Source organism: Solanum pennellii, chromosome 5 (genome assembly GCF_001406875.1).
Source record: "Solanum pennellii chromosome 5, SPENNV200".
Classification (NCBI taxonomy): Eukaryota; Viridiplantae; Streptophyta; class Magnoliopsida; order Solanales; family Solanaceae; genus Solanum; species Solanum pennellii.
In genome coordinates this window covers 38632563-38642308 of record NC_028641.1, presented here as the reverse complement: position 1 = coordinate 38642308, position 9746 = coordinate 38632563, and the positions used below count along the sequence as shown (strand labels likewise).

Here is a 9746-nt window from a genome sequence, read left to right as displayed (position 1 = left end):
TCTGGTTTCTTTTCTTCAATGGCAATATCTAGCCCTTGTTGAAAAAGAACATCAAGGACCTCCCCTTGCCACATTCCGAAATGTCCTGACCCGTCAAAAATTTCAACTGCAAATTTCGCATTTGACACAATTCTTGTCATAAGCGAAGATGCCAATGATGACGTATTATTGACACTTGATGTGGACTCATCAATTTTCTTGTCTCCCATTTTACTACAAATACTATTTACCAGCTAACAATGCAAAGACCAAAGTAAATCTTTTTCTGATGTGAAAGTTCAGACTATGCTGCAACCACATAGCATACTCAGATAATACCTTGGCTCTGATACCAATTGTTGCGGAAGCCGAATATATAGAGAGTGATGGAATCACAACTGCTATATCTAAATGTTAGCTAATAAATAGTAAATGAGACAACAACAAAAAGAACACCAGAAATTATCGAGGTTCGGCAAACTTTTGTTTTCTTTTGCCTACTCCTCGGACACAAACAACCAATATTTATTTCACTCCAAAAGAGTACAAGTGAAATACTACAAGAGAGAAAGATAAACAAATGCCTTAGGAGATGAGAAGGCAACTGAGAGGTGTGTTACAAATGAATTAGGAGCTACCTATTTATAGGAGTAAATTCTTCCTATTGATGTCATCCATGACATCACAATATGTCAAAATGTCAACATTTACCTTGTGAAATCAATTTATGGTTCACCTAAATTTCACCTACAAAAGTTGCTATCTTGACTTTTATACCAATGAAGAATTATCCTCCTAACTACCATATCTTCTCATTAATCCATTTTTTAATCTTGTCAAATTTAACACTAATTGAGGTGCACCATACCTATCCACAGAGGCGAACCCATACCTTTAGGACGGGGTGCACTAACTTCGGGAAAAATCATATGTATATCTATTTTGAAATAATCGCAGAAACTAGGATACAGTGAACAATGCATCCATGAGAGGCTTAGGAGTGCCCTTGTGCTGTTGGTACAAGCTAGAGGAACCACCTGTGAGACCACCATACCTATCCAGTCATTCTGGGATCAGTTCGGGAGTGCTGCATATTAGTCGATTCTGTAGGTCTTTGGGATAAAGACAAAAACTATAACATTAAGGTTTCACGGTAATTCCATTGAGATGTCTCTGTTCATTTGCTTATCATGGTGTTTTCTGCTGCTTAGACCTTTTTGTCGACATCTGATCAGTGGAAAAAGATAATTAAAGGAGATAGTATTTCAATTTGATTACTTTATTAGAAGAGGACCCTACAGCTCTGACCTTTCTAATGGAACTTTTGTTTGAATTCTTTTGGAGACATTTGTGTTTGTAACGGCACAAAAACCACTTTCCCTTCTTAATCTGCGGCTTTTTTTTGTGGAAATTAGAAGCTGAATTCTATGGAGATAATAGGAGTTCTGATGCGTTCTTGCAGGCAATAGACCATCTGATTAACTCTGCTGCCAAAACACACTACATGTCTGGTGGGAATATTAGTGTTCCTATTGTTTTCCGAGGACCGAATGGTGCTGCTCTAGGTGTTGGTGCTCAGCACTCTCAGGTATCTTGTATCAGTTTTCTGGTGGTATTTCTTTTTAAATAAACAGCTGTCATGAGCAAAGATTCATGTGAAAGCACCAGAGTATACCAAGGTCCGCTCTTGGAAAAAGACAAAGCAGGGTGTGGATATTAGAGAAGTTCTTATGCTTTTCTAAATTGAGATCACATGTGCGTACAATCTATAATAAGAACAAACCTTGCTGAGCTGGATGATGCGAGTATCAGGTTGTCGGGATTATGCGTCTAATATAAGTTGACAGGTAGCCGTCGTTGAGGGTCTTTTGATTATTAGCGTTGTGCCTTGCTGTTTAAATGTGATTGAAAACATGAAGTATTGTTGTCTGTACCATTTATTAGCTGCTCATTGCACAACTTGCAGAAAGCTTGAAAGTTGCATGCTTCAACTACTCAGAGAAATCATGTTCGCTGGTGTGCTTTATCAGGCTGTAGACTGAGAAATAACGGATATTCAACAAATAAATCTCTCTCAAATATGATATGCATTATTCTTTGTCGGCCACAAGAATATGATTCAGTTTATTAGGGATGAAATGCGTTTTGAGAAATCTATATCTTAGAAAATATTAGAAACTCAATTTTGTCACTATGCAGTGTTATGCTCCATGGTATGGGTCTGTCCCTGGCTTGAAAGTTGTGGCGCCATATTCATCTGAAGATGCGAGAGGACTTCTAAAAGCAGCTATCAGAGATCCCGATCCGGTTGTTTTCCTTGAGAATGAGTTATTGTAAGTACAATTCGATTTTGAGAATTGTGGTAAAAAATCTCTAAACACATTAGTACAAGAATAGCATACCCAGTGTATAGTGTGTATGCAACCTTACCCCTACCTTGACAGAAGGTAGAGTTGTTTCTGATAGACTCGAGTAAAATAAAACAACAACAATCAAGTATGTAAAGTAAGTATAGTAATGAAGAAGCTATACTGAAAAACAGCGGAGAAGAGAACCGTTGCACTAACAAATAATACGATATCCGAAGCCAAGAGAACAACATGTAATGCAAAAATCGAAGAATAAGATAGTTGATTGAGTAAATTTTGGTAAATCAATTTTCAGGTATGGCGAGTCTTTTCGTGTGTCGGAAGAAGTTCTTGATCCAAACTTTACCCTTCCCATAGGGAAAGCAAAGGTATGCTCCCAGACAAGCTTTACTTTTTCGGGATTGTTTGCATCCGTTCTTACAGTTTGTGATGCTTTCTTTTATGTACAACAGATAGAGAAAGAGGGGACAGATGTGACAATTACAGCATTCTCACGGATGGTTGGCTATGCTCTCAAGGTTAATATGTGCATATTTCCCTACATTCAAATAATAATGAGTATACACGCAATGAAGAGTTTGGTTAATCACATTGCAATTTCATTCTCTTTAATTTTTCAACATTTGTTGCTCAGGCTGCAGAGACGCTTGCGAAGGAGGATATAAATGCTGAGGTAAATTAGTTCCAATGGAGCTCTTTCTCTTTCCTTTCCGCAGCATGGTTACCAACTCTTTGAAGTCTAGCTGTTGGCTTGTTTTGTGTACTCTTTGCCTTTAAGGTCGGTTTTGATGTATTTCAATCTTACAGGTCATTAATATTAGGTCAATTAGGCCATTAGACAGATCTTCCATCAATGCTTCGGTGAGAAAAACAAACAGGCTGGTTACTGTTGAAGAAGGATTTCCTCAACATGGTGTCGGCGCTGAAATCTGGTTCGTCTTCCAAACTGTACTAACAATCATATAATAATGCATTTCTATAGTTAATTTTGGAACTAAACTTGTGCCTTTGGTTGTCTTTGGTTGTCATATATAGTGCTTCAGTTGTCGAGGAAATATTCGAGTACCTTGACGCCCCGGTTGAAAGGATTACTGGTGCAGATGTTCCAATGCCTTATGCTGCCAATCTTGAAAGGATGGCTCTTCCACAGGTCTCTTCTCTGTAACATTTATGTCCAACTTACATTATTATTTAAGTCTAAGGGCCCTTTGATCTCAATCACGTCCATATAATTCAACTATTTTAAGAATTTTATTTGGTTGATCGAATTGGATTGACTTAATTTCTTCCGGTGATGATGTAATCGTGCAGGTTGAAGACATTGTTCGAGCAGCCAAGAGGGTGTGTTACAAATCCATTTCCATGGCAGCTGCTGTTTGAGTTTTGTAATCTCCACTCCTACTTGCATGCTTTTAGTTTTGTAATATAAATGTGAAGATGTTCAGCGTAGCCAATTAGGGCTTTTTATTGCTCGAGATGAATTCGAATATAATGCATCTTGGTGGAAAATAATTAGTATTGGACTAAGAATAATGTTTGTGGGAAATGCCCAACTGGTATTGGACAGAATATGCTAGAGACCTGGATTGAGCGAATATGAGGAAGTTTGAAGTCTAAATTCCTTGACTGATGTTGGAATAACTCGAAATCAATTGATTCCAATGAAATCCTATCTCATTCAACACAGTAAATACGGATTGAGTAATCCATTTTTAAAAATGGATAAAGTATTAGATAACATCAATACTCATTTGTGTATGTGTTTTTCTTTTTTCAATTATATTTAGAGAGGAGAGTTATTTCGACTTCTACTTGGTGATCGATCTTGATTATTATTGAAGTCAAGCCACGGACAATATGGGATATTCATAGTAGGGAAAGTTTTGGAAAAGAGAAAAAAACTTAATTAGCCCTCATATGGCTACAATTTACGCAATTATGTTTTATCGGTATAGTTTTATTCGTTATAGGGATCCAGACTCGATGGGATCATTTGGCGATTTCGATAAAATATTTCACCAATTATTTTGTAGCTTCACCCATAGAGAAGAACCTCTAACCTCGTGGACTCTACAATGTTTTAAATGTGTTCTTGGGGATTCTCATGAGCTAAACCTCTCAAACATTCCTCTTAGTTGGAGAGTTAATACATCAGATAGTCATTTGCACTCTTTTCTCAGAAAGTCACTCAATTTTCAATTTTTACTCAAAAGTCACTCAACTATGCACTTCTTTCTCAGAAAGTCACTCAACTTTGAATTTTAACTCAAAAGTCACTCAATTATCCACTTTTTCCTCAAAAAGTCACTCAATCTATTAAATTATTTTTTAATTAAAAATAATTATTTATTTAACAACCAAAAATTTTAAAAAATATATTAAATCATTTAGTCATCCACCCACCTAACTCGACCCATTAAAAAATATGATAACTCATTTTATTTTGTCTTTAATTCTAAATTAATCCCTCTCTTTAAACCTTGCATTAGGATTAAAGACAAAATAAAATGGGTCATCATATTTTTTAATGGGTCGGGTTAGCTGGGTGGATCACTAAATGATTTAATTTATTTTTAAAAATTTTTGGTTTGTTATATAAATAATTAATATCAATAATTTTTAATTAAAAAAATATTTTAATAGATTGAGTGACTTTTTGAGGAAAAAGTGGATAGTTGAGTGACTTTTGAGTTAAAATTCAAAGTTGAGTGACTTTCTGAGAAAGAAATGCATAGTTGAGTGACTTTTGAGTGAAAATTGAAAGTTGAGTGACTTTCTGAGAGAAGAGTGCATAGTTGAGTGACCATCTGAGGTATTAACTCCTTAGTTGGAGTGTTGTTCCAGTTACATGAAACATTGTCCTCTCAGTTGTGGGAGGTATTCCGATGGCTCCAGTAGTTTGAACAATATTAACATGCATCTCATTCAAATCATCCATGTCATTTCGACTGGAACAATATATATTAACATGCATTTCATTCAAATCATCCATGTCATTTTGATCGGTGACTAATCATTTACATTACCATGGTTACTCATTGTACTAGACCTGCAAATCAACCAACAACAACACAAAGGTGGTAGCACTCCAATTATCCTCAAAACAACTTAAAATAGAACACGATTGTTAGCAATAAAAATACTCAACAAGAGTTGGGGTCGAATCTCACAAGACTTAAAGCTGAAATGTGATTATGAATTATTCACCGACTTTATGAATTATCAAACACCTAATGATTGCAAGGTTGGTGTGACTTCAATGTATTTGAAAGGAGATGCATTAGATTAACAGTGAAAGAACGATTTATTACTGGGATTAGTTGGTGAAAGTTATGCAGGAAATTACAGACCCGCTGAGTTTTAAAATCCAGATGAGCATCTGTGTAGTATTCAATAGACTGGATCACTGTTTGAGTATAGACATGAATTCGCAAAATGGGCAGCGCGTGCAAACTTGGCCTGAACATTGTTTGCTTTGAGTTTTCCTTAGCGGACTCAAAGAAGACCTTCGTGTGGATGTTCGGATTCACAAGCCTCGATCAATTTATAAGACAATGATTTCGGCCTTAGAATATGAAGGAAACAAGGACTAGATAAGTCCAGACCTTCATCATTTGGGACTTCCTCTCGAACGACTCGAGAATCCATTAATTTTCAATCATCCCGCCAACTATTTACATGTTCTTTGCCACCGTCATCTTTTCCAAACACTCGCCCATTGAATTCTAAAAAATAAATTCGGCGAAAAAAGGGACTATGTTATCGTTGTGGAGAAAAGTTTACCCTTGGTCAACGCTGCAGACCTTAGACTTTTGCACATTTGGAGTTAATTCAAGAGGAAAGCCATGTGCAAAGTATTGACGGTAATCAGAATGAAGACATAACCCCTACTGATCAGGAGAAATTTCTTTTCATGCAATTTTAGGCAAAGAATCTTCTTTAACTTTGTAACTTCAGGGCACTCTTTGCGGAAATAAAGTGGTGATGTTGGTAGATAGTGGTTCGACACATAATTTTGTAGCAGAAGAAATTGTCACGAAAATTGGATTGTTAGTCGAATATATCCCTACTTTTGGTGTCCAGATAGACAATGGTGAAACTATCAAATGCAACCAAGTTTGTCATGATCTGTTAGTAGAGGTTTCTAACTTGGTCATAAATCACGATTTCTTCCCTCTTTCCTTCAATGGCTCAGACATGGTGTTGGGTATACTGACTAGCATCCTTGAATACAATACAAGCCAATTGGAATTAGATGTTTCCAATTGAATGAGAAAACCTACAAATGCAAGGTGTTCTTTAGAAAATAGTGACACCAACATCTTTACAATAAAACCTTGAAGAACAGACGTTACCTAGAGATGCAATATTAAACCTTATAAAGGCAGATTATAAGCACATAGAACTCTCTATTAATATTGTTGATGCTTCTGTTTTACATCTTCAGCCATATGGCCCAGAATCTTTGTTAGCAACAAAGTTTCTAGATTGTCTCCTTGAGGACAAGTCGTCTTTCCAGGAGGGCGTACTGATAAGACACGTATCTTCCATACTTATTCAAGGAGGAAGAAGCAAAGAAAGATACGAGAAGATACTCATTTGCATCTTCTCAAATTACTAGAGGTTTCACCCATGGAGAGATAAGCAGTTTCTTACGATTATTTGGCAGTTTCTTGTGGTTACTAGAAGTTATCTATCTTTATCCTAAATAGTTATAAAGTAGTTATCAATTATCTATTATATAATAGGATATCTAATAAATTAATAGACAAATGGTTATCATATGTATATATATAAAAGAAAATCTTATTGTCGCCTATGTAGCAGCTCCCCCATCCAGAAAACCCTTCCACTTTAATATATTCCCTAAATACCCTTCTTTAAATGATCCCCCACAACAGACACCTCTTCAACCCAAACAATCTACCATTCTACTTTCTCTTTCTCCATTTTGACACAACGCGTCCTATCGTTCGGAAACATCCCCCACAACAGACGCCTCTTCAACCCAACCAATCTATCGTTCTACTTTCTCTTTTTCCTTTTCGACACAACGCGTCCTATAGTTCAGAAACATCCATTCATTCTGCCTTCTCTGAAACGACACGCCTCATCATCAACGGTTCCAACCTCTCTATAAAATGGTAGCACCCTTCGTAGCACCTATTCTCCATTATTTCTTTCTGTCTTTCCGACTACAAATACAAAAAATTTTCTACCTTTTGGCAAAGAAATCTAAATATGGACTATTCACTTCTTTCTGATTTGGATGCTACTCGCGATGACTGGCTTATTAGAGTCCGAGTCTACCGGCTGTGGGAATTTATTAATTACAGGCGCAGCCCAGACATGATAAGCCTTGACATGATACTAATTGATGAAAAGGTATGCATCATTCACATCCTTCGCTTTTCAATTTTTAATCTGCTTATTAGGAATTGTCTTCCACAATGACTTCTCTCAATGAACTTTGATGCACGCAATAATCTGGAAGAACCAAGTTAATAAGTTTCGTGATAAGTTGAGTGAAGGATCTGCAGTCATTATTAGAAACTTTAGAGTTTGAGAATTAACCGGTGACTACGGACAAGTACAGTCGAACTTTAAAATAACATTTTTAAGGAAAACTGTCATCCAAAAACTACAGGATGATATTGTCCGTATCCCTCAGAATGGTTTTCAGTTTATTCAACCAGAAATTATTCTCTCAAGGATCAACAACAACATTCTCATGTCAGGTATATTTATTCCTTTCATTTATGTTAGAAGTTGTGTGCACCGTATAAAATGAATAATTCCCCTCCCTAACTTGTAGATGTTATTGGATGCTTATGCGGAATTGGTGATGTAGAAAGTGTGGGTTCAAGATGGCAGAAGAGCAACATACACATTCTTACCAATCCGTAATTTTAGTAAATCATTTACGTTCATATTCATTCATCCCCAAATTGCAACATTAAAAATCATATTGATTCACTGTCTAATAAATTAGACTTATCTTTTAGGGAGGACCTGACTATAAAAGCTAGAATAACTTTGTGCGAGGACCATGGCGAATCATTTTACCCCTATGTATATCCCAACGACTCTGGACCCTATATTTTCATTGTCACTTCTACAACGGTCAAAGAATTCAGAGGTATGTACTTATTCTGAACATGCTACAACTTTATAGTAGTCACATGTATGTGCCGTTATGAAAACTAAATGTTGTTTATTTCATAATAGGCGAACTAACTTTTGCCACCACCGCTGCGATTAAAATTTATTTCAATCTTAAAATGGACAACATCACTGCCTTGCTTCATAAGTTCTCAAAGAAGTCAGTTGATGTCGTAACTATTGCGAGTGGAAACTCAAGTAACGTTCCCAGTGCACACGCTATGTTTGTAAACAGGATGACTATTGCAGAGTTATTAGATTCTGAATGGACTCCCGACATAGAGTTTAGTACCATAATAACCCTCAGATGAAAATCACCTTGCATTGTATCAACATGCTCCTCTTATTTATATGTGTACCAATGTATATATGTTTTAATGAATCTATCTTCATTAATCATATGGTAGATATGTGTGGTTACACTCCGCGTGCAAATCACTGCAAAATAGAATTTTGATTGGTATTACATTTCATGTAACTTATGCAACAAGAAAGTTGAATCTTCAAATGGTGTCTACACATGCCAAAAGTGCAACAAACAATGTGACTTACCATTGATTAGGTAAGCAACTAATAAACATTCTATTCACACCTTATATTTGAAAGAACACTAACGTTTGACAGTCACATAAGTTTAAAATCCACGGTAACGTCAAGGGCAATGGTGGGAACACTACTTTGGTCCCGTTTAATGGGGTCGCTGAAAAACTTCTTGATACTTCTGCTCAGAAGTTGGTTATATATTTGTTCAAAAGCGAGACTAATATACTACCCCTGATTTAAAGTCTGTGCAGGATAGATTTGGTCTTCAAACTCAAATTGAGAAGTTTCAATTTGATAGAAGGCCTGGAAAACTATACAGTCACAAAAGCTTATCTGCCAGATTAAAAATTGGAAATGCAGCATCGGATAAACAAAGACAAAAAGGATAAGGTATATAGTGTGACTGTTTTGTTGAATTCATACTCTCTTGATAATAAATCATTCATCTTCTATACCATCCATTCAACATCAACCCTCCTTAATTATTGGAATGATTTTTACTATACAAGGTAAATGAAATTGGAAGATTCAACTGAACAAACAGACTTCAATGTGAAAGAATCAAAAACAGACTACTCTAAAGAACTTTCTGATGAAAGGGAGGCCTCCATTTCCAAACAAAGAGTTTATTCAAGAAAGTTGAAGAAGGGAAGGAACTTATTTATAGCTGACAGTGAAGAGAGTGATGGTGAC

General features: G+C 36.1%; 1 protein-coding gene across 2 annotated transcripts in view; it reads left to right on the top strand.

The window, feature by feature from the left end:
* Positions 1-4039, top strand: part of LOC107018805 (pyruvate dehydrogenase E1 component subunit beta-1, mitochondrial-like) — a 10651-nt gene extending 6612 nt beyond the window's left edge. For both annotated transcript variants that reach the window (XM_015219382.2, XM_015219381.2), the window contains 8 exons: positions 1442-1567; positions 2179-2312; positions 2644-2716; positions 2801-2866; positions 2983-3021; positions 3156-3280; positions 3384-3498; positions 3660-4039. In XM_015219382.2, coding sequence (XP_015074868.1) covers positions 1442-1567; positions 2179-2312; positions 2644-2716; positions 2801-2866; positions 2983-3021; positions 3156-3280; positions 3384-3498; positions 3660-3728 — 747 coding nt within the window. In that variant the 3' untranslated portion in view covers positions 3729-4039. The remainder of the gene's footprint in view (positions 1-1441; positions 1568-2178; positions 2313-2643; positions 2717-2800; positions 2867-2982; positions 3022-3155; positions 3281-3383; positions 3499-3659) is intronic.
* The last annotated feature ends 5707 nt before the right edge of the window (positions 4040-9746 follow it).